Source organism: Electrona antarctica (assembly GCF_951216825.1).
Source record: "Electrona antarctica genome assembly, chromosome: 22".
Taxonomy (NCBI): Eukaryota; Metazoa; Chordata; class Actinopteri; order Myctophiformes; family Myctophidae; genus Electrona; species Electrona antarctica.
In genome coordinates this window covers 11,807,222-11,834,419 of record NC_136805.1, presented here as the reverse complement: position 1 = coordinate 11,834,419, position 27,198 = coordinate 11,807,222, and the positions used below count along the sequence as shown (strand labels likewise).

The 27,198-nt window shown below is 44.7% G+C and overlaps 1 protein-coding gene across 1 annotated transcript in view; it reads left to right on the top strand.

Annotated features, from left to right (window-relative positions):
- The window catches only part of LOC306915731 (voltage-gated delayed rectifier potassium channel KCNH4-like), a 111,051-nt gene extending 85,550 nt beyond the window's left edge, over positions 1 to 25,501 (top strand). The window contains exons 14-20 of the mRNA XM_079493304.1: positions 601 to 850; positions 2,472 to 2,686; positions 7,022 to 7,060; positions 8,853 to 9,286; positions 10,130 to 10,221; positions 16,372 to 16,448; positions 23,674 to 25,501. Coding sequence (XP_079349430.1) covers positions 601 to 850; positions 2,472 to 2,686; positions 7,022 to 7,060; positions 8,853 to 9,286; positions 10,130 to 10,221; positions 16,372 to 16,448; positions 23,674 to 24,714 — 2,148 coding nt within the window. The 3' untranslated portion in view covers positions 24,715 to 25,501. The remainder of the gene's footprint in view (positions 1 to 600; positions 851 to 2,471; positions 2,687 to 7,021; positions 7,061 to 8,852; positions 9,287 to 10,129; positions 10,222 to 16,371; positions 16,449 to 23,673) is intronic.
- Positions 25,502 to 27,198: the final 1,697 nt, after the last annotated feature.

Genomic DNA, 27,198 nt, shown 5'->3' with positions numbered 1-27,198 from the left:
TGCCATATTCTGCAAAACGTCAACATGCTGTGCAGTCATGGTAGCCTACGTGATTCATTTGATTTGGTCCATGATTGTTGCCAAAACCTCAGTCTTTCTGAACATTTCATTTAACCACTTAAACCCTAGTGTATTTTCAGTTTTCTGTTATTGTGGGGAAAGCTTTTGCAGAAAATAAGTGATCGACTAGCATAAATCTGATTAAAAAAATATCGAAAATAGCAGATCTACCTACAGTACCATCTCTCGTTGTGAGCTTGTAGATTTGCTACTTTCACTATTTTGTTTTTTATTTTCACCTGGTGTTTTCATGGTGGACAATATTTTTCAGGACTTGCCAACTAAGTGACTGTGCCTTTCAACAGAACAGAACAGGTGTTATCATTTTAATGGTGCTGAAAACCAGGACAAAATCGGTAGTGGATGTTGGAAAGCGGGATATTCTAGTGCTTTAGAGATATTTGTCAGGAATCGGAAAACACCCCAGTGTGAAAAACTGGAATGCCTGGTCACCACCGTACAATATCAGTAATGATGATCAACTTCATCGTGCAAATACTGTACCAGTCTGCCTCTCACCTTTTCGCGTGTCATTCCCAGCTGCTCCACGACTTCCCCGACGAGCTCCGCGCGGACATCGCCATGCACCTCAACAAGGACATCCTCCAGCTGCCCGTCTTCGAGGGCGCCAGCCGCGGCTGCCTTCGCTCCCTCTCGCTCCACATCAAGACCTCCTTCTGTGCGCCCGGCGAGTACCTGATCCGGCACGGCGACGCACTGCACGCCAACTACTTTGTCTGCTCCGGCTCCCTGGAGGTCCTCAAGGACAGCATGGTGTTGGCCATACTAGGTTGGTGTCAAGGATCAAACTCATAGGTGGGCGTTAACGGGTCCAAGAGGATGATAAGCTTATAAATGACGATCTGTCAGCTGTCATATGAGCCCTTGATTGATTTTAAATATGTATTAACAGTTTGCAGAATACGTACATTTCAAATTGTTACGACACCATAAAGCATTACACTTGTTTACAATAGGGTCCACCATTTTCAATTCAGCAGAACATTTTTAAGAGTTACAAATATACTTCTATATAAGAAAAAAAAAACATAAAAGGAGGTAAAAAGGGAAAAGACATACAGTGAGGGGAAAGGGGGGTGGGGGGGTACTCAGACTTATTTACGGGGGGTGGGGGGGGGGGGGACTCAGACTTATTTACGGGGTCCAGTTTCGAATTGCAGCCGTCCGTAGGTGTTCTTTGAGAGCGGTTTTGAAGGAGTCAAGGCATTCACATGTCTTAATGACTGTTGGTAGGGCGTTCCACATTTGTGTGGCATAGGAGCAAAATTAATTTAGTCCCTTGTTTGGGCCGAATCTGGGTTGCACATGGTTTGTTGAACTCCCTCTGGTGTTGTGGGTGTAGACTTCGTTGACATTAATTTAAACAGGTGCATGGGTATCTTGGTGGAGTAGTGAATCTTGTGGACCAGACCCATTGCAAGATGCTGTACTCTGTCATCAACCCTAAGCCATTCCTAAGCCTGTCAAAATGGGCAGGGGTGAGGTGGGTTCGGGGAGTGAGGCCAAGTAGTAGCCTCAGTGGAAGTTAAAGCCGTATCTTCCATGTAGGGGTGTAATACAGCAGCTGAAAGCTGACCATTCCGTCCAAGTGAAAGTGCCACCGTTCACAGACCTGAAGGAACTCATGTCAAACATGCATTAAATTCAGCCCACCAAATGCATTTGCTGATGATTTTATAGTCGAATTCATGGCTGAGGGGTGAGGATACACTGGAGTTTATCCAGGTGCATAAGGAATACATAGTGTTCTCAGCTAACATCATCGCCATTGTAGGAAAAAAGAAGACAATAAATTCTGCTGCAATTCTACTAAAAAAAGTTTTTTTATGAAAAAATAATTAATATAAAATGAAAATGTTAATCAGAAGTTTAATTGGGCAGTGGTAGCCTAGAGCGTAAAGAAATAAAAAGTAACCAAAGGCAGGGTGTGAAGTACACATGGGGCCTCAGGGGACACTCATTATTTCCACTATTTTACACACTGATTCTCATGCCATGAAAATAAGCTTATCTAGGCTAGGGAAAGTCTATTATTATTATTTAGATTTGTTTTCATTATTTAGGTTTTGAATTTTAGTTTTGTTAGTTTTGATTAGTTCTTAAAGTGGATTTTCTGATTGTTTCTTTGAAAAGGCTTAGTTTTAGTTTGTATTAGTTTTAATGTTTCTTTTTATTGTAATATGTATCAAAATCTGAAAAATAAAATGTAAACTAAAGAACATTTACAGTTACTTTTGTAAAGACAATACCGTTTCAGTTAGTTACTTTTTTTTTTTTTTTTTTGGCTTTGCTTTGCTTTGCTTTAGTTCAAGTAGAAAATCCTTTATTCCATAAAAAGCAAGGGTTCAAAAACGCTGTTGACCTAACAGCGGGTTGCTTTGGGCCCGTAGGTAAAGGGGATCTGATCGGCTCGGACCTGCCCCCCACTGACAAGGTCATCAAGACCAACGCGGACGTGAAGGCCCTGACCTACTGCGACCTGCAGTACATCTGCATGCGCGGCCTCAGGGAGGTGCTGGATCTGTACCCCGAGTACGCCAACGTGTTCTCCAACCTCATCCACCAAAACCTCACCTACAACCTGCGCGAGGGCAGCCAGGATGAGGTAGGCCTACTGTAGCCATTGAGTGGCATGCACCAACGCGCATGCACGTGCACTTTTGTATGCTTCTGAGCTGTGGTTCTCAAAGTGTGGTCTTGGAAGGTCCCATCATGGGCGGGGGGGGCAATGCTGCGCACACACACACACATCTTAGCTGTCCATCGTGTCCGATGATGACACACACACACACACACACACACACACACACACACACACACACACACACACACACACACACCTCCTTAAGCACACAATTATTATCTGCTACAAAATGCAGTCTAAAACCTTAAATAGCCTTGTGAATAGAACATAACAGCCTTCAGTCGTTTGTCTTCTGTGCCTTTGTCGCTTCCCTTGACACTCGTTCCGCCTAAGTGACAAATGGAATAGAAGTCGTATTGATTTAGGCCGGGAGGGCAGTGTCCCCGACCGTGGCTGTCATGGGATTTGGAAGCAGCGTTGCGCCATCAAAATTAATCATCGACAAGTCTGTGACGTGTGACTAGACTCCTGGAAGATTCTCCTGCTGTCCGTTCTGGAGGGTACTTATTCCATGTACTTATTCCGGTCGTTCCTGTTGTTGCTCGGGGGGGCGGGGGGGATGTTGAGGGGGCGTCTGAGAAGAGTTTCCTTCATTTATTCTGTCTGATTGCAACACGAAGGATTGGACATTTGTGTCAGCCCCATGTGCTTTACCAGATGGTTTTCGGTCGTCACGTGGGATGCTGGCAGATGGGGCTGAAAGGTCTGGAAAATGATTAGAATGATATGGCCTGGAATGGAAAGATGTGAACAATAAGAAAGTGTGGAATAGAATAGAATAGATTAAACTAGAAATGCACTCTGTCGAGGTGCCAACTTGCGCGTTGCAAACAATTAGGCCATACATGGCCTACTTGTGCGCAAGCAGAGCGCACAAGTACTGCCGACCTACGATCTTACGATCAGCCCCTCTATAAAATATATATACCTACCTTGAAGCGTACCTAAGTTACGTCACCGTCAACAGCCAATAAGGGACCACCATTCTTACTGACATGCATACATACATACATACATACATACATACATACATACATACATACATACATACATACATACATACATACATACGTTACCTTTTACCCACCCAACATTGAAACACATCTTAATTACGTCACCATTAACAGCCAATTATAGCCACGCATACCATGCATACCACTTTTAATCCAGCCGACCACAGTGCTTGCGTGCTCTGCTTGCGCAAGTAATTATCTATTTTATACTTGCACTATGATATAAAAGAAAGATACACTTTCATATTCCTAGGTTATAGTCCTACAGTGGAATGACCACAGAGGTTGCACGAGGCAAGGTTTTGGGGTTGAGATGCTCTCTTCCAGCCATCTGTTCAGTGGACTGCCAGGTATGCAGCCAGGACTGCAGTGCAGCCGCTGCCCCTGACAGTGTGAAGGAGTGCTCTCTGCTCAACGGACCCGCTGCCCGTTCTCCGCAGAAAGAGCTGCACAGGTGTCGACCACGTCAGCACATCGGGGGGGGGGGGGGGATGTGTCGGTGGTTGACATTTGTCTTGTAACTGTCGGCCATCAGGCCAGTGGCAGCATGCATGCATGCATGCACGATCAAACATGCACGATCAAACATGCATTACTTGACCTATTTTTGTATATTTTTAACTTACAAATTTCGGCCCGCTGCGCTGCTTTATGACCATATATGGAGATCTCTGTATCTCAGTCCATGTCCCTTTTATGCCATTATATGAAGATCCCTGATGTCATCAGTAGCCTATATATACTGTATGGGCATGGCCCCTTTTGTGCCCATATATGGAGCTGATTGATTTGTTTGCGCCTGATGTCATGATGACACGTGGAGGTTAGACAACACACTCCATATTTGGCCAGAGCTGCATTGGGAACTCCTTATATGGTTATGAGCGTGATGATGTGGTCTGCAAGCCGACCAGACAATTTTAATATAAGATTTTACGTATGCGAGGAGTCTTGACTGCTTACAACCGTTCATATGACATACCCAAAGTATGTGCAGAGTTTCTTCCTATACCTCTCTCTTTCGGCTCCCATCTCTTTTTGATTTGATTGATTTTTTTAGCACAGTATAAAACAATACAAAGAAATAGGAAATACAAAAATAATAAAGGAAAGTGCTAGGAGGAGGCAAGAAGCCTAAGTCTAGAACAGTAATTAGTTATTTACAGCATGACGGAAATTGATTGTTAATATGTTTCTATATTTATAATAATCTCTACACCCCCCCCCCCCCCTCTCTCGCTCTCTATCGCTACCTCTCTCTATCTCCCCTCCCCTCTCTCTGCCACTTATATTGGCTCATGTGGCACACCCGTTATGCGATGCACAGCTAATCATAGCGCAGAATGACACACCTTCCAGCCAATCACAGCGCACAATACATGCAGACGCTTTCCTTCCACACATTTCGTCAAAAAAACCTTTCGTAAAAAGAACCACCGCTCATCTGTGAGGTGCTGGAGTCACAAAGGGATAATGAGAAAGGTAAAAGGAAGGCTCCGCACACTCAGATCTGCACACAATCAAAGTATTATTTTGCAAGATTTCGGCCTACTGACCTTCTTCAGGCATCTTCAGGACGCAACATCTAAAATGATTAATTATATGCACGGATATCAAACACCCTGAACAACTCAAGCAAAACACTTATGACACGAAGGAGTCTTTTAGTCTTCTAATAGGTTCAAAATTCAAATAACTAAGCCACTTGGTTATGTGGGGCACCAGTGTCATTAGTGTTCTATTAAGTGAATATTGATGCTCAATCTGTCTGGCTAATCAGTCTGCCTTGCTCCAGGGAGAATGTCTCCTGATGAGGAGAATGTATCCCTGTGTCCAATAGATTTATAATGACTTATTTCCCCATACAGTATGTAGTAGTACTACTACTGGCACATTCCGTGATGAGCATCCAACCAATGCTTCCTTCGTGATGAGCATCCAACCAATGCTTCCTTCGTGATGAGCATCCAACCAATGCTTCCTTCGTGATGAGCATCCAACCAATGCTTCCTTCGTGATGAGCATCCAACCAATGCTTCCAGCAAATCTGCAGGGTTTGAATGAAGTGTAAATTGAACAGGACAGCATTTTGTAGTTAGCGGAAACCTAGCCTCGATACCCAGGCTTTCATTTCATAGCGGAAACCTTGTATATCCATATTTCAACTTTTTATGTTTTTCATAAATGAATGCCCTATGATGTGGGCCTACATCATCGTGTAAAAATAGTGAATAGTCAAACTTCTGGATAAGCTCACAATGCGTAGATCGAAGTGAAAGTGGTTGTGTGTCTGTGGCTTTATAAATATTGAACCAATGAAAAGTATTGACAGGATCGGAGCTTTGTATCGATTGGAACGCAGGTTCTTTATTTCCCTTTCCTGAAGCGGAAAACGGTTTTGGACATACAGTACAAGGTTTCCACCACCAGGGAAGATTTGTTGGATTTTCTGTTTTTCACATTTCTCTCATTGTTGCTGCAGGCTTCCAAAGCATGCGTACATGTGCACGTTCTTTGTGGCATGTCCTTAGCGATAGCATGGCTTCTGGCACAGGGTACAGCATGGGATGTCATAGATAGACAGATGCTATATATGTGCGTGTCAAATCCATTAAAGTCATGTTGTAAGCGGCAGCACACATTGAGCCTGACGGAAGGCCTCACGCTGTCACTGCTTCATCCCTCCAGCTGGTAATTGGGGCAAATTGCTAGTAATTTGCCCGCATGCCGGCGGAAAGACTAATTCTCCTTGGAATCTTTTGCTGCTATCAAGAGCAAAATGTAGGCACACTTATGGGATTCAGCTCAGATGGTCACTGGCATAAGGTTCGGCCTACGAGAAGCCACTGCCAATAGAAGACAATTGTGTGTACTTAAGGGCTGGGTAATGTACAATATTAAATATCCATCACAATATTTTTGGACATGACTATTTGTGCTTTAACAAAATGTCACAATGATAATCAATAACCATTGGTAATGCCTATATACACAACTAAGTGTTTAAAGGTAAATAATAGCAGCTACAACAGTCAGGTAAGTTCATAAAACGTTATACTGTAATACAGACTTGGTGGTGGTGGAAACCACCATATTAGGATATCCAAAACCCAAAACAACACCTACATAGTCTAATATCACAACATTGACTTTGATATAATATAAAACATATTGACCAACCTTACGTGTTGTGTATTGTGTTAAGTGTGGATGGATAAATTACCAAGATATATGTGTGGTGCTTCAGGTCATAATCTGTCTTGCGTTATCTTTGTCATTGCAGGGTCACACCAGGTTTTCAAGGTCCCCCAGGCTTCCACATGTAAGTTTTTAATCGCACTTAATTTGACAGGTAAACACAGCTGAAGGTAATAAATATGATTTGTGTTTCATTTAAGTGTCTCTGTGTTCCAGCATGAAGTTAACTGTACGGGAGCTGTCCATGAGCTGGCACACAGTTCCACCTAAAATGACACACACCCTCACTTAGTGTTATTGCCTTCAGCTGTGTTTGCCTTTTAAACAACATTAATATTACATGTGCCGTGAAGGTTGTGTTCTCTCTCATTCTGTCTGGATCTGTCTGACCATCTTTTAACTTTTTCCCACTAGAGAGGTGCTTCTTCCTAAACTCACCTGTCACTTCAAATAGATTAGTATTAGACCTCGCTGTCACAGGGCCTGGTGACACACATCTGTTTAAACCATACTTTGTTGTATGACTCTGACTCTATGTTGGATGACTCTATGACATAAAAAGGATCTACAAGCGTGTGCTTACGGATCTGTTTTGTATTTATTTATTTATTTTTCAAATTGAAATTTCTGAAAAATGTTCTCGTTAAATGTTTGCCCATAATGACAATGCCCAGAATAGGAACCAGGGTTAAAAGTGGTTAACCACATTAACCACACTTTATGCGTACTTAGTTGACCGGGGTCCCCCAGGACTTTTTTTCCCTCCTACAACAAATCTCTTTGGCTAAAATAGCCGATGGACAAGCTTGCAAAGTATCACAAGATCAGCTGTCTATTTGTACGTCTCTAAATGTTTTGATGAATTGAACATGGTGGACCCTGTTGTAAACAGGTGTAATGCTTAATTGGGTCGTCCACTCACAGTTAACAGCCTTTGTATTGAGTTTGTGCTTGAAATGTACTGTAATTCTGCAAACTGTTAATACAATTTTCAATCAATCAATCAATCAATCAATTCAATCAATCAATCAAGCTATTTTCACAGAATGTCACCCCAGAATAGGGACACCACTATAGGGTTCTTCAAGTGGTTAATAATGTAGCCAGAGAGACCCCACAGCAGGATAGGTTGGGCATAATTATTTCAAGGGTGTGTGCCTGTTTGTTCAAGGTAAACCCCTCCTGTTTTTCTGGGCCATGTTGCTATCCTATCCTCTCTGGGAGGGTTCGTGCTAGGACTTCCCCTTCAGGTTGTAACTCATTAGTATCGAAGAGAAAGCTGCAGCTCCCTGGGGTTGTCTATCTAACTGGGTCAATAGCTCTCCTAATGGGAAGCCTTATGAGCTACTTTACCTCACCACATGTGTTCCTGTCATTATTATTACAATACTGTACAGTACAGTAGCCACTTCACGTCTGCCACCAAAGGTGACACTGTGCTATTTGCAGAAATAATGTGGGCGGGAGTTTGAAGTCTAATTCAGTTGCTGAGTGAAGAACAATTTCCAATTCAATAAAATGAAGGGTCTGTCCATATTGATGTCCAATCTTGATGTTCAATCTCTCCATAACTCGGGTAATTCAGATAATGTGACTAATATTTTTTGTTTGATTATTCAGAAATCACCCCAGTGGTTAAAGAGGACAACTGATTGCAAAATGTTGTTGTGACCTCATACCATAATAAAATGGTTTTTATGTATCCTTTGAGCGTACATTTGATCCTACTTGTTTACGTTACAATAGTGAGTTGTCGGGACCTTTTGGTCACGCACGCACGCACGCACGCACGCACGCACGCACGCATGCACGCGAACACTCACACACTCACACACTTACCCAACCCTTCTGTAGTATACAGACAAAAAGGTATATTAAAAAAAACACTTGTTGCAACGTAAACCCCTGTCTTCCAGAACACGCGGCAGTCTTCGGAGCACAAGCTCCCGTCCATCGTGGAAACCAAAGGCGACGCCGACACAGACGGAGAGTTCTTCCACGTCTCGCCGTCGGCGCGCTCCCGTCCCAACCTGCTGCTGCCCAGCCTGAGCAGCCCCGGCCGACGCACCTCCCTGGGCAACCTCCTGGGCGACGAGCTGCGCCAGTTCAACGCCCTGCGGCGCTGCCGCTCGCCCAACCTCAGCCGAGGCGTCCTGGGCAAGACCCCTTCCCACTCCCCGCAGTCGCAGTCCAAAACGGACCTCGGCGAACCCCCTCCTACTCCTCCAACGGGCCCGAGGCCTGCCGTGGTGATCCCTAGCAGGCCAGAGGATTCTGAAGCGGAGCAGAAGCCCTCTCAGCTGCTCATCCCGACCGTCACCTGCTTTGGACCTCCAGATCTTAGTCCTAGGTATGACAGTATTTTCTTATGTATATAATGTAAAAGTTTTGTAGATATGAGACAGGAAATTGAGGACGTTGAGATTACAAGCACACATACAGTACCTGTAGCTAGAAACATTTCGTAGCTGTCAGGCAGAAACCTCATATTTCAAGCACTTCGCTCCATTTCCTGAAAAGTAACTGTTTTGGTCATACAAGATTTCCACCTGACAGCGATGATATACAATAATACATAATAGCAATATACAATATAGGCCTACACTAGAGCAATATAAATAACATTATAAAACAGATTCATTTTTAATCTCGTAATCTGATTTATTGATAGGTGTGGTATAATAACTATTTACCATGGCTGTGAAGTCTAATGGTCTTTGTACATTTCCATATCCCTCCACGGCTAAGAAAGAAATGTTAGGCTACTAACTAAGTGAATGTGAAACTGAAGGTGAACTTCGATCCCTGTGGAACAATGTAGAAGCTCTTCAATGCTGAAAACCAGAACCACTTAATTAAGTGGATGGTGTGTGTGCACCGCATAATGTCAGCCGATCTCACTGCACTTGATTAAGTGAGCACCTTGTGGACCTTCCCCAGCTATCATCCATATTCATAATGTATCGCGTTGGCTACCAGGCGAGGCCCTCTGAGGTGCTTCAGAGGTCTCAGGTGTCCAGCCAGACAGACAGGCACCGTTGACGTTCTCCTCAGGTTAACCCCAGATGGGCGTCTGCCAGTGGCACGCTCTCGCGCCGTGGCATCTCCGCCGGTTGTCTGGCAGCGTGGCGATAATTGAAAAAGGCTCTGCTGTTACATTATCTCCTGCTTTCCCCTTTTCACCCCCCGCCAGGGTTGTTGATGGCATCGAAGACAACGGCCGCACGTTCCACTTCCACATGGAGCAGAGCAGGCCTGAAGCCAGCACGCGTGGAGGCGCCCAGGGTAAGCCCAAACCTCCTCCATCTACGCACTTGACTTGCCTTGCCTGCCAGCCCCCCCCTGGCAGGAGGCTCCCTTGGGTGGCAGATGGCTGGAGGTGAACTGATGGGTTCAAACTGTGACCAACGCAACACAGCCCTGTTCTTTATGGAGGAATATGATAGGGCAGAGGGGATGAAATGAGCCTGCAAAGGACAAATGGTTATCTATCCTTAGCTTTAAGTGAGGTCATTTGAGGCAGAATAGTCTGATGTGTGTATAGCTGATACAGCTAAAGGGCCGGATTCAGCCTTTTTAACCTAAGACCCATTGTTCTGTTTTGAAGATCTGACGTATCACTCCCAATATACTTATTCTGTGTGCCGAGAGCTGCACTCCCAGGGGCTAGAAAAACTCTGCCAACCTGTGTAGAACTGCATCTCGATGAGGTGGGGTTTTTTTAGGGCCGCTAGCGCCTTCAACATCTGGCTTTCGGAAATGTCTGTCATATGGCAGAGAAGTCTGGACTTTTAATGAAGTAAATAAACATCACCCCAGTCCTATGTGATGTCATGTGGCAGCCAAGTCTATGGACTTTTAATATTTGTTTAGACTCAAGTACAATGTTTGTTTAAAGACGAACAAAGGTGATCAATCAACTCCTTATGCAGGTAGCAATCACAGTGGTCACGAAGGCATTTTAAGGCCTTAACCATTCAGAATAACTTGTGATTCATTGTCCTTGTTCACCAGCGTACTTACTTACTTAATCCTCTTCGTCCCAGGTGGGTCATAAGGCCTTAATGATCTTCCTCCATCGGGACGTGTCTTGTGCTGCATGTTGTGCTGCATGTTGTGCCTCATGTTGTGCTGCATGTTGTGCTGCATGTTGTGCTGCATGTTGTGCCTCATGTTGTGCTGCATGTTGTGCTGCATGTTGTGCCTCATGTTGTGCCTCATGTTGTGCTGCATGTTGTGCCTCATGTTGTGCCTCATGTTGTGCTGCATGTTGTGCCTCATGTTGTGCCTCATGTTGTGCTGCATGTTGTGCCTCATGTTGTGCCTCATGTTGTGCCTCATGTTGTGCCTCATGTTGTGCTGCATGTTGTGCCTCATGTTGTGCCTCATGTTGTGCCTCATGTTGTGCTGCATGTTGTGCCTCATGTTGTGCCTCATGTTCTGCCTCATGTTGTGCCTCATGTTGTGCTTCATGTTGTGCCTCATGTTGTGCTGCATGTTGTGCCTCATGTTGTGCCTCATGTTGTGCTGCATGTTGTGCCTCATGTTGTGCCTCATGTTGTGCTGCATGTTGTGCCTCATGTTGTGCCTCATGTTGTAATTCATGTTGTGCCTCATGTTGTGCTGCATGTTGTGCTGCATGTTGTGCCTCATGTTGTGCTGCATGTTGTGCTGCATGTTGTGCTGCATGTTGTGCTGCATGTTGTGCCTCATGTTGTGCTGCATGTTGTGCTGCATGTTGTGCTGCATGTTGTGCTGCATGTTGTGCCTCATGTTGTGCCTCATGTTGTGCTTCATGTTGTGCCTCATGTTGTGCCTCATGTTGTGCCTCATGTTGTGCTTCATGTTGTGCCTCATGTTGTGCCTCATGTTGTGCCTCATGTTGTGCTGCATGTTGTGCCTCGTGTTGTGCCTCATGTTGTGCTGCATGTTGTGCCTCATGTTGTGCCTCATGTTGTGCTGCATGTTGTGCCTCATGTTGTGCCTCATGTTGTGCTGCATGTTGTGCCTCATGTTGTGCCTCATGTTGTGCTGCATGTTGTGCCTCATGTTGTGCTGCATGTTGTGCTGCATGTTGTGCCTCATGTTGTGCTGCATGTTGTGCTGCATGTTGTGCTGCATGTTGTGCCTCATGTTGTGCCTCATGTTGTGCTTCATGTTGTGCCTCATGTTGTGCCTCATGTTGTGCCTCATGTTGTGCTGCATGTTGTGCCTCGTGTTGTGCCTCATGTTGTGCTGCATGTTGTGCCTCATGTTGTGCCTCATGTTGTGCTGCATGTTGTGCCTCATGTTGTGCCTCATGTTGTGCTGCATGTTGTGCTGCATGTTGTGCCTCATGTTGTGCCTCATGTTGTGCTGCATGTTGTGCCTCATGTTGTTCCTCATGTTGTGCCTCACGTTGTGCCTCATGTTGTGCCTCATGTTGTGCTGCATGTTGTGCCTCATGTTGTGCCTCATGTTGTGCTGCATGTTGTGCCTCATGTTGTGCTGCATGTTGTGCCTCATGTTGTGCTGCATGTTGTGCCTCATGTTGTGCCTCATGGTGTGCCTCATGTTGTGCCTCATGTTGTGCTGCATGTTGTGCTTCATGTTGTGCCTCATGTTGTGCCTCATGTTGTGCCTCATGTTGTGCTGCATGTTGTGCCTCGTGTTGTGCCTCATGTTGTGCTGCATGTTGTGCCTCATGTTGTGCCTCATGTTGTGCTGCATGTTGTGCCTCATGTTGTGCCTCATGTTGTGCCGCATGTTGTGCTGCATGTTGTGCTGCATGTTGTGCCTCATGTTGTGCCTCATGTTGTGCTGCATGTTGTGCTGCATGTTGTGCTGCATGTTGTGCTGCATGTTGTGCCTCATGTTGTGCCTCATGTTGTGCCGCATGTTGTGCCGCATGTTGTGCCTCATGTTGTGCCTCATGTTGTGCCTCATGTTGTGCCTCATGTTGTGCCTCATGTTGTGCTGCATGTTGTGCCTCATGTTGTGCCTCATGTTGTGCCTCATGTTGTGCCTCATGTTGTGCTGCATGTTGTGCCTCATGTTGTGCCTCATGTTGTGCTGCATGTTGTGCCTCATGTTGTGCCTCATGTTGTGCCTCATGTTGTGCCTCATGTTGTGCTGCATGTTGTGCTTCATGTTGTGCCTCATGTTGTGCCTCATGTTGTGCCTCATGTTGTGCCTCATGTTGTGCTGCATGTTGTGCCTCATGTTGTGCCGCATGTTGTGCTGCATGTTGTGCTGCATGTTGTGCCTCATGTTGTGCCTCATGTTGTGCCTCATGTTGTGCTGCATGTTGTGCCTCATGTTGTGCCTCATGTTGTGCTGCATGTTGTGCTGCATGTTGTGCCTCATGTTGTGCCTCATGTTGTGCCTCATGTTGTGCTGCATGTTGTGCCTCATGTTGTGCCTCATGTTGTGCTGCATGTTGTGCCTCATGTTGTGCTGCATGTTGTGCTGCATGTTGTGCCTCATGTTGTGCCTCATGTTGTGCTGCATGTTGTGCCTCATGTTGTGCTGCATGTTGTGCTGCATGTTGTGCTGCATGTTGTGCCTCATGTTGTGCCTCATGTTGTGCCTCATGTTGTGCCTCATGTTGTGCCTCATGTTGTGCTGCATGTTGTGCCTCATGTTGTGCTGCATGTTGTGCTGCATGTTGTGCCTCATGTTGTGCCTCATGTTGTGCCTCATGTTGTGCCGCATGTTGTGCCTCATGTTGTGCCTCATGTTGTGCCTCATGTTGTGCCGCATGTTGTGCCGCATGTTGTGCCTCATGTTGTGCTGCATGTTGTGCTGCATGTTGTGCCTCATGTTGTGCCTCATGTTGTGCCTCATGTTGTGCCTCATGTTGTGCCTCATGTTGTGCTACATGTTGTGCCTCATGTTGTGCCGCATGTTGTGCTGCATGTTGTGCTGCATGTTGTGCCTCATGTTGTGCTGCATGTTGTGCTGCATGTTGTGCTGCATGTTGTGCTGCATGTTGTGCCTCATGTTGTGCTGCATGTTGTGCCTCATGTTGTGCCTCATGTTGTGCTGCTTGTTGTGCCTCATGTTGTGCTGCATGTTGTGCTGCATGTTGTGCTGCATGTTGTGCCTCATGTTGTGCTGCATGTTGTGCTGCATGTTGTGCTGCATGTTGTGCCTCATGTTGTGCCTCATGTTGTGCCTCATGTTGTGCCTCATGTTGTGCCGCATGTTGTGCCTCATGTTGTGCTGCATGTTGTGCTGCATGTTGTGCATCATGTTGTGCCTCATGTTGTGCTGCTGCATGTTGTGCTGCATGTTGTGCCTCATGTTGTGCCTCATGTTATGCTGCATGTTGTGCCTCATGTTGTGCCTCATGTTGTGCCTCATGTTGTGCCTCATGTTGTGCTGCATGTTGTGCCTCATGTTGTGCCTCATGTTGTGCTGCATGTTGTGCCTCATGTTGTGCTGCATGTTGTGCCTCATGTTGTGCCTCATGTTGTGCTGCATGTTGTGCCTCATGTTGTGCTGCATGTTGTGCTGCATGTTGTGCCTCATGTTGTGCTGCATGTTGTGCCGCATGTTGTGCCTCATGTTGTGCTGCATGTTGTGCCTCATGTTGTGCTGCATGTTGTGCTGCATGTTGTGCCTCATGTTGTGCTGCATGTTGTGCCTCATGTTATGCTGCATGTTGTGCCTCATGTTGTGCTGCATGTTGTGCTGCATGTTGTGCTGCATGTTGTGCCTCATGTTGTGCTGCATGTTGTGCCTCATGTTGTGCCTCATGTTGTGCTGCATGTTGTGCTGCATGTTGTGCCTCATGTTGTGCTGCATGTTGTGCTGCATGTTGTGCCTCATGTTGTGCCTCATGTTGTGCCTCATGTTGTGCCTCATGTTGTGCCTCATGTTGTGCCGCATGTTGTGCCTCATGTTGTGCTGCATGTTGTGCTGCATGTTGTGCTGCATGTTGTGCCTCATGTTGTGCCTCATGTTGTGCCTCATGTTGTGCTGCATGTTGTGCTGCATGTTGTGCTGCATGTTGTGCTGCATGTTGTGCTGCATGTTGTGCTGCATGTTGTGCTGCATGTTGTGCCTCATGTTGTGCCTCATGTTGTGCCTCATGTTGTGCTGCATGTTGTGCCTCATGTTGTGCTGCATGTTGTGCTGCATGTTGTGCCTCATGTTGTGCCTCATGTTGTGCCTCATGTTGTGCCTCATGTTGTGCCTCATGTTGTGCTGCATGTTGTGCCTCATGTTGTGCCTCATGTTGTGCCTCATGTTGTGCCTCATGTTGTGCCTCATGTTGTGCCTCATGTTGTGCCTCATGTTGTGCTGCATGTTGTGCCTCATGTTGTGCCTCATGTTGTGCCTCATGTTGTGCCTCATGTTGTGCCTCATGTTGTGCTGCATGTTGTGCTGCATGTTGTGCTGCATGTTGTGCTGCATGTTGTGCCTCATGTTGTGCCTCATGTTGTGCTGCATGTTGTGCCTCATGTTGTGCTGCATGTTGTGCCTCATGTTATGCTGCATGTTGTGCCTCATGTTGTGCTGCATGTTGTGCTGCATGTTGTGCTGCATGTTGTGCCTCATGTTATGCTGCATGTTGTGCCTCATGTTGTGCCTCATGTTGTGCTGCATGTTGTGCCTCATGTTGTGCTGCATGTTGTGCTGCATGTTGTGCCTCATGTTGTGCCTCATGTTGTGCTGCATGTTGTGCTGCATGTTGTGCCTCATGTTGTGCCTCATGTTGTGCCTCATGTTGTGCCTCATGTTGTGCTGCATGTTGTGCCTCATGTTGTGCCTCATGTTGTGCTGCATGTTGTGCCTCATGTTGTGCCTCATGTTGTGCCTCATGTTGTGCTGCATGTTGTGCCTCATGTTGTGCCTCATGTTGTGCTGCATGTTGTGCCTCATGTTGTGCTGCATGTTGTGCCTCATGTTGTGCTGCATGTTGTGCCTCATGTTGTGCCTCATGTTGTGCTGCATGTTGTGCTGCATGTTGTGCCTCATGTTGTGCCTCATGTTGTGCCTCATGTTGTGCCTCATGTTGTGCTGCATGTTGTGCCTCATGTTGTGCCTCATGTTGTGCTGCATGTTGTGCTGCATGTTGTGCTGCATGTTGTGCCTCATGTTGTGCTGCATGTTGTGCTGCATGTTGTGCCTCATGTTGTGCCTCATGTTGTGCCTCATGTTGTGCCTCATGTTGTGCTGCATGTTGTGCCTCATGTTGTGCCTCATGTTGTGCTGCATGTTGTGCTGCATGTTGTGCTGCATGTTGTGCCTCATGTTGTGCTGCATGTTGTGCTGCATGTTGTGCTGCATGTTGTGCCTCATGTTGTGCCTCATGTTGTGCCTCATGTTGTGCCTCATGTTGTGCCTCATGTTGTGCTTCGCCCCATGTCAGGTTCATCTCCTTTAGCTCGGCTGTGTTCACCAGCACACGCATTATATTCAGCTCATTAACGCTCCTTTTCTTCACAGACCCCAGACAGGCCAATGTGTCTCTGCTGAGAGAGACAGAGGAAGTCAACCAGAGTATCAGTCAGCTCAACCAAAAGGTAAAATAAGTCTTCTTGAAGGAGCATTTCACCCATGATGGAGAGAGAGCGAGTGCATTTTCCAGCAGCGATGTACTAGATCTCCTGAAACTTATCCTCTGAAGGAGATTTTCACTAAAACCTGCAGTTCATTCGATATGTGTTGGCAGTCATTTCTTTAATTTGATTTCCCCCAAAATCCCAAGTCACTGACTGTTGTAAGTCGACTGTTGTAAAGATCTACTTCCCAGCATAATCTCTCTGTGAGACTGTAATGCCTGTTATACACTGTCAAACTGAAAATATCACCATTGTTAGTTTGGCAATCCCCCCCCCTCAAGTCCCTCTTTCTGGTATTCTACTGTTACTCACAGGCCATGCTCAGTTGTAGCTGCTTACTTGTTATGTTATTTTCACTACTTTTGTGTCACATGATGAAGTATATATCGGGCATTCATATATATATATATATATATATGGTCCTCACTATAATTATTGGTTTCTCTCCACTCTGGGTTGCACTGAATATTATATAATGCTAACACTATCTGTCTCAAATGTAAGCTGATCCTTTTGGACATGATGATGGAGTTGTCCCTGATATATTGATGGAGTGTATTCATTTGAGACACGCTTACAGGTCTAACACAGGTCTCTAGACATTTGTTACCAAGTATGTGTCTGGTGTTTTTTGTAGTTGTCGTTGATGCCGGGCAGAAACCTTCTATCTACATTGTAGAGCTTGCAGAGCTGCTATTTTCCCTATTTTCGAAACGTCTTTTTTTGAAGTGGTTAAGTGTGTATGTGGGTTTCATAAATATTGAACAAAGGAGAAGTATTTACAAGAGCTTGTGACTAGTAAATAGTAACTACATTGGATCCATTGGAGCACAGGCTCTTTTTTTCTGAAAAGTTCAGGATATTGCAAGGATCTTGACATAATGGTGACATCCATCAGCACTCTGTGACACACTTTGCAGACATGACGTTATTGCTCCTGCACGACAATGGATGAGCACAATTTCTTGCAGCCGGCGGGTGCTAATCATGATGGATATACAGTATGTATCACAAACATGTACAGTACAGTACATGTCTCACATACATTCATTTTTCTAATCATTATTTTATGATGTGGTGTGGGGATAATGGAATGTAGGGCACATTCCTCCATCTGTCGTCTCTAGTGTGTGTGACATGCCCAGCATATGGACGATAAGGTTAGTTAACTGACTATTCCCTCCTTCAACAGGCTATCTCTACAGTTGGGTGCCACCGATATTGTCCCTTATCATTTGACCCATTTAGGCCTGACCTCAAAATTTTAAAAAATCCTTCTAAATCCTCCAGTTTTCTGAAATAAATATTTTCACGATTTTTCAAAAATAGCAGACCTACAAAGCTCGTAGCGCGCCACTCGGTGGCGCGCTATGAGCTTGTAGATCTGCTATTTTTCAATAGCTAAATTATAACATAATGTTTAAAACACCAAAAGGGGTTCCCGCCCAACATGGGTTAACTGTCCTTTTGCGCAGATCACGCAAAACTCAGCAAAAAGAAAAGGACAATATCGATGGCCTCCAACTGTAACTCCTTCTCATCTTGGTCCTCACGGTGCATGGAACAGATCACGGATGATAGAATTTGGGATGGGTTTAGGAAGTTCATTTATGTCCTAATTAAACTCAACTCAACAAAACGAATGAAAGCAAGGAGGGTGAGAAGAGAAGATTCCATGTTTTATCGTCCTTTTATGTCATTGTTACAGCCACAACCGTTTTGGCTGTCCGGCCTTCATCAGTGTGTACAAGCGATACAATTTAAGGGGTAACAGTAATGACAACAGGTGTTTTGATTTGCAGCTGTTGAGCCCCTCCACCTGAAATTCTACAACTTATGTACAACTTATGTGCCTGTCAGTGAACATAAGCAATGAGCATACAAGGCATTTAATCACACAATGTATATTAGTGACAATAATAATGAAACCGTTAAACTCGTGCCAACAACCAGGATTATTGCTGAAGACGTCAGGTTCTTTCTTTCCATTCATAAATCAGAGACAAAATTGGCCAATTATATATTTGGACCGATTTTTCACTTAATTTTTATTGAAGAAAAGACAGAGACAACAAGACAAAAAAGACAACAATAAAACAAAAGACAAGGCTGCATTTTTCATATTACAAGATACATTCACTGAAATCCACTTGCATTATCGCTATAGGCTGAGAGAAGAGATCCCACTTTTCCCACTTTTTATATAACTTATCCTCTTGTAGTCTAAGTATGAATGTTAGTTTTTCCATAACATACAGTTCCTCAGTAATGTCCATCCATTGTTCTTTCGTTGGTGGGTCCTGTTGGTACCAGCGTCGTGTGATCGCTTTCTTACTTGTTGCTAAGAGGATATTTGGACCGATTTTGACAGACATCCGAGTCCACTTCCAACATGCCTTCTCCTTCTTTCTCAAAAACATCCTCATTTTAGTGACTCTTCCTACAGAGATGAAGAGAAAGCAAAGAAGAAAGAAACCTTTGAAGTTGGATCCAGTGTGTGGAGTCTGTGAACTCTGCTTTTTCTTAGTATTTTATCTCTGCCCAGCATTTGGCTTTTAACTTTGGATTATGTGTGCTTTATTCACTGTTTGCATACTTTACACTACAGAGACCCAGAATGCCCCCATGAGCAAGCACTTTATGATGATGGTGGCAAGGAAAAACCTCTTTAACTGGACCGGACCAAACCTCAAACAAATCCACGCTCTGGGAGGGTGCAGCCATCTGCCTTGACCAGGTGGCGAGAGAGTGAAAGAAAGAAAGAGAGAGAGAAAAGAGAAAGATCCACTGGCAATACTCCACGGAAACCTTAGATCAGTGGTTCTAAAAATGTTTGAATTTCAAAGCGTCGCCACAACTATGAGAGTGTTCTGAGTTCTACACTTACTACAGCATTATTTAACCCATTCTGGACGGGAACCCCTTTTGGTGTTTTAAACATTATGTTATAGTTTAGCTATTGAAAAATAGCAGATCTACAAGCTCATAGCACGCCACCGAGTGGCGCGCTACGAGCTTGTAGGTCTGCTATTTTTGAAAAATCGTCAAAATATTTATTTCAGAAAACTGGAGGATTTAGAAGAATATTTTTAAATTTCGAGGTCAGGCCAAAATTGATTAATGACAAACATTACAGACCTGTAAGGGTCCAATTAGAGCCCCCCCCCCTCAATGAACCCAGGGGGTCCCTGTCTCCTTAACCCTACTTTGAGAACCACTGCCCTAGATCCACAGTCGGGGGATCTGCAAGTGCAACAACGATCTACTGGAGCCATTCGGCCCCTACAGTCCGAGAAGACTGGCATGGAGTGTGAAAGATGGATGGGTGGTAATTCAAGAAAGAGCAAGAAAGGCCACACTGACACAGCTGCACCCCCAGGCATATCAAGAATGAAGGACTCATACATGTATGTATGGCGGCCGGCAATGGATAGGGAGATTGAAAAGGAAGTGCAGTCCTGTCAGTCATATGTCGATGTCCCGGCGGGAGTGGCCTGAAACCGTGTGGAACATAAAGAATTCACATAGATTATGCAGGCCCCTTCCTACAGAACAGTGTGGTTTATGGCAGCACATTTTGTAGTTTTTAGTCAGTCTTTTGAATAGTGTTAGTCAATAGTAACATTTTAGTCACCTGGAATGTTTTAGTGTTAGTCTAGTTTTAGTCGACTACATATCATAAGATTTTAGTCGACTAAATCTACAGTTGATTTAGTCGACTAAAATGTATTTTGGCGGGCCTTGATGCCGTTGTTGTAATGGCTGATTTTACACTAGATCTGCTATTTTCAGCATGCAACAAAGTGTAAAATGACTTATACTGGATCTCTTGTCCACTAGTCCCTTCCTATAACAGTTTTAGTGTAGTTTTTATTTGTTGACGAAATTGTCAATATATTTAGTCTTAGTTTTAGTCATCACGGCTTAGTTTTCATTTTGTTTCCATTTTGTTTTAGTCAGTGAAAAAAGGTAGTCGACAGATATTTTTCGTCTTAGTATTAGTCGACGAAATCAACACTGCTACAGAACATGTTCCTTGTCATCGTGGAATGGAACTCAAAATGTATAAATGTATAAACCAGCACAGCAACAAGTCAAGCTTGAGCATGCTTCTAAAGTGTGGCATTTGAGGAGTTTCTGAAGCAGAGTGGTGTACAGCACGTAAAGTCCTCTCCATATCTACCCAGCATCGAATGTCCTGGCTGGCAGGAAGAGCAAGTGCAGACATTCAAATTAGGAATGAATCATGGCTATTCCCCAAGGTGTCTCCCCAAGGAGACACCTTGGGGAATAGCCATGATTCATGTTTAACTATAGGATTAAACTACAAACAACAACTGGCACCATCTGAAAAGCTCAGGAGATTACTTTCCACACTGGATCTGTTGCTGCTTGCAAGGGGGGGCCTTGTGTGTGGACAGACGGACAGACCTTCATAATCCCTTATGAGAGAAACTCAGTTGTTGATAGCAGCACTGCGATATCTGATGTCTCTTGAGACGTCATATAGAACTGATGTCATATAGTCCTTTGATGGGTATGACTTCCATCATAGTACTACTTTGATAACGTGTACTTTAATCATAGTACTGTTGTCGTCATAGAGAACTGATGTCAAAGTGCAGTACTCTGTCTCTGACAACAGGTACTGCGGCAGTATTAGCACAACAGATGCCCATGGATTATTCTGAATAAAGTCGCTAGAGTGCCCAGCAGATTTGGCAGATCTTTTTTTAAAGCAAAAAAAAAAAGCAAACATAATTGTGTGTGTATATGTATATGTATATATATATATATATATATATATATATATAATCTTTTTATATTGTTTTTGAAAAATTCCCAAAGATGTCTGGAGACGTCCTGAGCACACAATGTGTTAAATGAACTCCTGGCATGTCCTCTCCCCTTTGGAAACTAATATGCTTGATAACTTGTTGATAAGATATTGTCTTCTTACAATTGCATAGAGCTTTGAGTTAGACCTGTACACGTGTCTCAGATGAATATACTCCGTCATGGTTGGAACAACTCCATCATCATGTCCAAAATGATCGGGTTACATTTGAGTCTGAGAGCATACTACAACTTTTGCCTCATAGCAGATTATTGATTATCGTTACAGCAAGTAAACCACACTTACTGTATATACACTATGTTTCTGATACAATTCACACATGTTTAATTTTGAGTGAACAATACAAAGTAAACTTTATTTTTGTGTGTTGCAAAGAACTTAGCCACACAGTATGCTAGACTGAAAGTGATCGAGGTGGAATGAGAGTGGGGGCGAGGAGATGTATGGTGGTGTGACGTCGCTGCCACCGCTGTGACGAGGGGGGGGGGGGGGGGGGGGTGTGTTATACTGTTATTATCACTCCATGAATCATTCATGGCATGTCAACCTGTCACCAGCTCGGTGACCTTGTGGTGTCCGCCCTGAAATTGGGAGGTCAGGGTTCAATCCTCTGGCCGAGTCAAAGGTCTATCGAACACCTCCCATCTTGGCACTCAGCATCAAGGGTTGGACTGGGGCTGTGATGTGTATGCTACAGTAGCTACCGTCATGTCTAGGGGATGTACTTGTCCCAGAACTGTTGTTGCTTCCCAAGGCTTCTTACCTGTCAGCATGTCAGGGGATTATAAATCTGTCGCACCGCTGCCAGTCACACACTATATATTAATGACAATACTATACACATGATGCACACGCACGCAGGCCAAGTACAGTACCGGCTATTACCACTCCTGGGAAGGAGGATCAGGATAATCCATGTAAAAGTCTAGAAATGACCCTGACAGTACGGTACTTCTACACAACACATCTGATCTCCACACACACACACGTGCACGCACGATCATCCTCTGTGTACCATGTATTTGTGTTTGATACAGTACCCTACTGTAAAATATCATACCGTTACATGCCTAATATATATGGTCATATCCAAATGATATTTAAAGCTCTATGAAAACAAAACACTATGGGATAATTTTACGTTTTTCGTATTTTGAGTCAATGTTTGCGCGTGCACTGCAGAGTAATAATAGTGGACATCTTGAGTAAGACATTTATAGATATGAACAATGGAGTGTTTCTTGAGTGTTTCCCCAGTGAAATCCTCAGTGATGATGTAACACATTCGTAACTCCCAAGTGAAGAGTGTACATTTGGTTCCATTCGTACACTCTCGGGAGATAAGTTAAGACTATGGATTTGCACTGTGTGAGGTGGATGTACGTAAATAGAGGGGAGGCAGGTGCAGCACACACAGACCCAGATGGAACCAGGTGGGGGCTGTCTGAGGTGGATATAAATGAATCAGCAGGATGCTTCTGCACTGCAGAGGAACATGCTGACTCGACAATTCAGAGAAAGAGAGGGAGAATTATGACAACCCAACATTACTCATCCCCTCACTCGGCCTCTCTGCCCCCCCTTTTTCCTTTTGTTTCACCGCATTTCCCCATTTCTGTCATCTTCCTTCCCTATTTGCGTCACTTACAGGCCTCCCTCCATCTCCCCCTGGGCCGCCGGGGGCCTATAGGAAGGAGGCCACTTCAGCTCGGAGTTACAGAGGATTATGAATTGTTTGGTGTGCTCTTTTTCATCAGAATTACATCAGGACAGGAGACTGAGATAAAGTGTTGTTAAAGGACCACTTCACCACTTTTCAACCTATCTTCATATAATATGTCCTCACTAATAATCATGATAAAATGGCACGATTATTTTCTACTCAGTCTGTGTCTCATAGGCAGATTTTTTTTTTTTTAAACAAGATTTTTTACAAACATTTTTAGATTGTTATTATCGTGAGAACGATGGCTTCCATTTTCGCATTGCAACTTTTCAGGACTAGTAAGCCTGCAGTTTCTATTAGCTTGTATTCCCCATCGATGATGTCACTGGAAGACGGTTTCTGAACTGCCCACAGCCCTCCTATGAGACACAGACCGAGTATAGTGAGGACCTACTATATGAAGATAGGTTGAAAAGTGGCGAAGTGGTCCTTTAAGCTTAGAAGCGGAAACGTTTGTACCTCCATGCAAGGGTCCTTTAAATTGGGTATTTTTTGTCATTAACCTTTACGTCGTCGTAACTGCTAGACATAATGTTAGCAGCATGGTGTGTTCATTCTCTGTGTGATTACTAATCTGAAGAATGTATGCACTTTCTCCACAGATGGGCATTTTGAACAAGGAGGTATCTCAGCTCACCAAAGACCTCCACCAGATGATGCATCTCCTCCAGGCCCAGGTGGCTGTACACCACTGCACAGCCTCCCTCTCCTCCTATCCATTCGGAGTCCACACGGTCTCCAACCCACCTTCAGGCCCTACCACCAGCATGGCGTACAACTCCACTCCCACCATGCATGTCCGCCAAGATACGGGGAGCCTAGAAGGCCACCACAGTGCCCCAACTGGAGGCCAGTGGAACTACAGCGGTGCAACTGGAAGCCAGCCGCAGTCCTCCAGCCCAGGGCCAGGACCACCTAACTTCTACCAGTCCCACCCCACAGACTCAGTCTCCAGGCCGGGCCAGAACCACGGCTCCGGGAGCACCTCGCCCAATCACTGGACTGGCCCGTCTCTCAGCATCAGCCCGGCTTTCCAGGGTGGAGGCCAGGAAAGCTTGGCATCTCATGCTGGGTGTGACGACTCTGACGGTAGGCCTCTCAGTGCCAGCCTGACACCAATGACCCAGTCCCAGCCCACGTTGTGCCTGCAGCCTCCCAGTGGGGGCCTGCTGTCCAGTTCCGCTACATCCACCCACAGTCTCTTGGCTCCAACTCCTGGTTCTTACCCCAATCTCATCCTTCCATCCAGCACCCACTTCCACTCTGCTCAAGCCACTCAAGGCGACGGCCCGGGTTTTTTGTCTGACACCCAAAGTCGTAACCTTCCGCAGGACACCCCCGGCCTCCCAGTGGACGACCCTGTGCTTTCCATCCACCCTGTACCTGCCTCTCCGCCGTCCCTCCCCAGGCGGACGTCCATCTCCTCCCAGGACTCAGGACCAGCTAGACCAGACGCCCTGGACGCACACATCCCCCTGGGAGACACGTCTGCTGTGGGACACACCAGCCTGGAGTGCCTGCTGGGGAACGGTGGCTCCACGGAGAGCAGGGACAGCGAGAGTGCGTCGTCTCGGAGGTCTAGCATCGGCGTCCAGACTCCAAACAGCACGGAGCAGTCATGGTGTCTGGACTTCACAGACTAGACGGGACCGAGGCCGCGCATCAGAATTTTTACTTGCCCATGCACTGGAACACACCCATACACCGGAACACACCCATACACCGGAACACACCCATACACCGGAACACACCCATGCACTGGAACACACCCATACACCGGAACACACCCATACACTGGAACACACCCATACACCGGAACACACCCATACACTGGAACACACCCATACACCGGAACACACCCATACACCGGAACACACCCATACACCGTCCGGAACACACCCATATACACCGCATGACACCCATGCAGCGGCCCATCACACATCTTCACTCTCGCGGCGTATCAGAAACGGAGCAGTGCGCTTCAAGGAGCTGTGTTACTGACGTTCAACTTCTTAACAGTGTTTTAAGTGACTGCTGGAGGTTGTCAATGTGCGCCGTGTTCTGTCCCATTCCTGGGCCATCAATGCTTGTCAAACTCCATACAACATTCAGCACTTCTATGCAAAAGCATGTCAGGTCTGCATTTACCTTATGGCTTTGTGGATTGTGTCTTCTGGATTCTTATTATTTAATCTAAGGGGCATTTTAACAAGTGCTGACTTAACATATTTAAAGTTTTAAGATTAGGCATAATTTAGAGCAGCTTTTGGAGATAACTTTTTCTTTCTCAAATGAAAAGCATAAAATGGACGACACGTGGCAGTGGATTGTCAATCCGCATGGTTCTAACATGGTCATATAACGTGTGTTTCTTTAATGGGGTGATCTGTACAAAGCCATGAAAACAGTACTACTTATACAGTTGGAGGCCATCGATATTGTCCTTTTCTTTTTGCTGAGGTTTGCGTGATCTGCGCAAAAGGAAAGTTTTAAACATGTTATAATTTAGCTATTGAAAAATAGCAGATCTACAAGCTCATAGCGCGCCACTCGGTGGCGCGCTATGAGCTTGTAGGTCTGCTATTTTTGAAAAATCGTGAAAATATTTATTTCAGAAAACTGGAGGATTTAGAAGGATTTTTTACATTTTTGAGGTCAGGCCTAAATGGGTCAAATGATAAGGGACAATATCGGTGGCACCCAACTGTATCAAACATTAAAACAGGACTTGTTTGCTGAAGAATGATGTGAATGCAGAATGTTTATACTGCACAACACATGCTGTTACAAATTGTATTTATTTGTTTGTATTTATTTATTTATTTATGTATTTATTTATTTATCTATTTATTAACAGTTTCTCAAAAATGACCATAGGCATTACTGTTACTAGTGATGTACAGCCTAGTTGATACCACCAATAACCTATACTAACCATAGATAAATGTACCATGGCTATACCATGGTACGGTATTATGCACAATTTCCTTTTTTGAGATTTTCCAAGATTAGCCTTTACTGTAAATTGTCAAGCTCTGAGCTCACACAGGAATCAGTCCTATACTATAAAGCCAGTGAAACCAAAACGGTGGTTTCAAGTTCAAGTATGTGCGTCTCTGACCTCCTCGTTGAGGCGTTTGCATTCAATATTATTACCTGTTACCTCCTTGCATGGTAAAGTTGTTTATTCTTTTTTCCTAAGGAAAAGGTATCCAAGTCAATGTGTAAGCATTCTGAATGACTAACTGTAGATTGTGTACTGTAGATACATACTGTACATGCATGACAGCTTGAGGCAGTGTGAGAATCATTGGCTGTTTTTAATGTACTAGGTAGCAAGGCAAATTAACTTCCACAAGGAATACCGTGTGTGTGTTTTTGCCTCTCACAACACATAGCACATTGGTTTGGGTTTACATGCACATTCCTCACCGTTTGGAGTTCATAGAGATAGATTGTTTTTGATTCATTCACACTGTATGCTGTTTTTAACGGTTGGGTCGTTTTTATTTTGTTAGTTCATAGTGACGATAGAGCTTCGACATGAAAGTCTTACTATCAGAGAAACTTCTCTCAAAATCATAGTCATAAAGTATCAAATATCTAATTTAACTGTTTTTGTCCTTTTTGAAAATCAGGACTTGTGGATGAAATAAACATTCTTCCTCTAAGGGCACTGCAGTATAATTGTCAATTAAGTTTTGTAAAAAGAAAATTCTTGTGAATGCTTTGAAGGAATTTGCAATGTGCATGTGGCACGAAGGACAGAATAATTGTTTCTCCAAGGTTTTGTTTAGAAAACCAAACACACGGAAATGTTAAATGACTGAACCGGGAATTTAAACACTATACTGCAAAGCTGAAAGCAAGGACCTCTTATTAATATATCATATCAGTACTGATTTGCAAAATATGAATGCCTCCTGAAAAACATTCCATCTCAATCTTCACATGGTGTTCTGTCTGAGATGGATTCTCCCCCCTGACAGACAAAATAAAGTGTGCTGAGATTTCTCTGTTTCCTTTAATCCGGAACTCACAAGTGGATTCATCACGCATTCCATCTGTCGCAGATACTGTGTACACTGTACAGTAAGACTGAATCATCTTCACCTCAGGCTCAAACC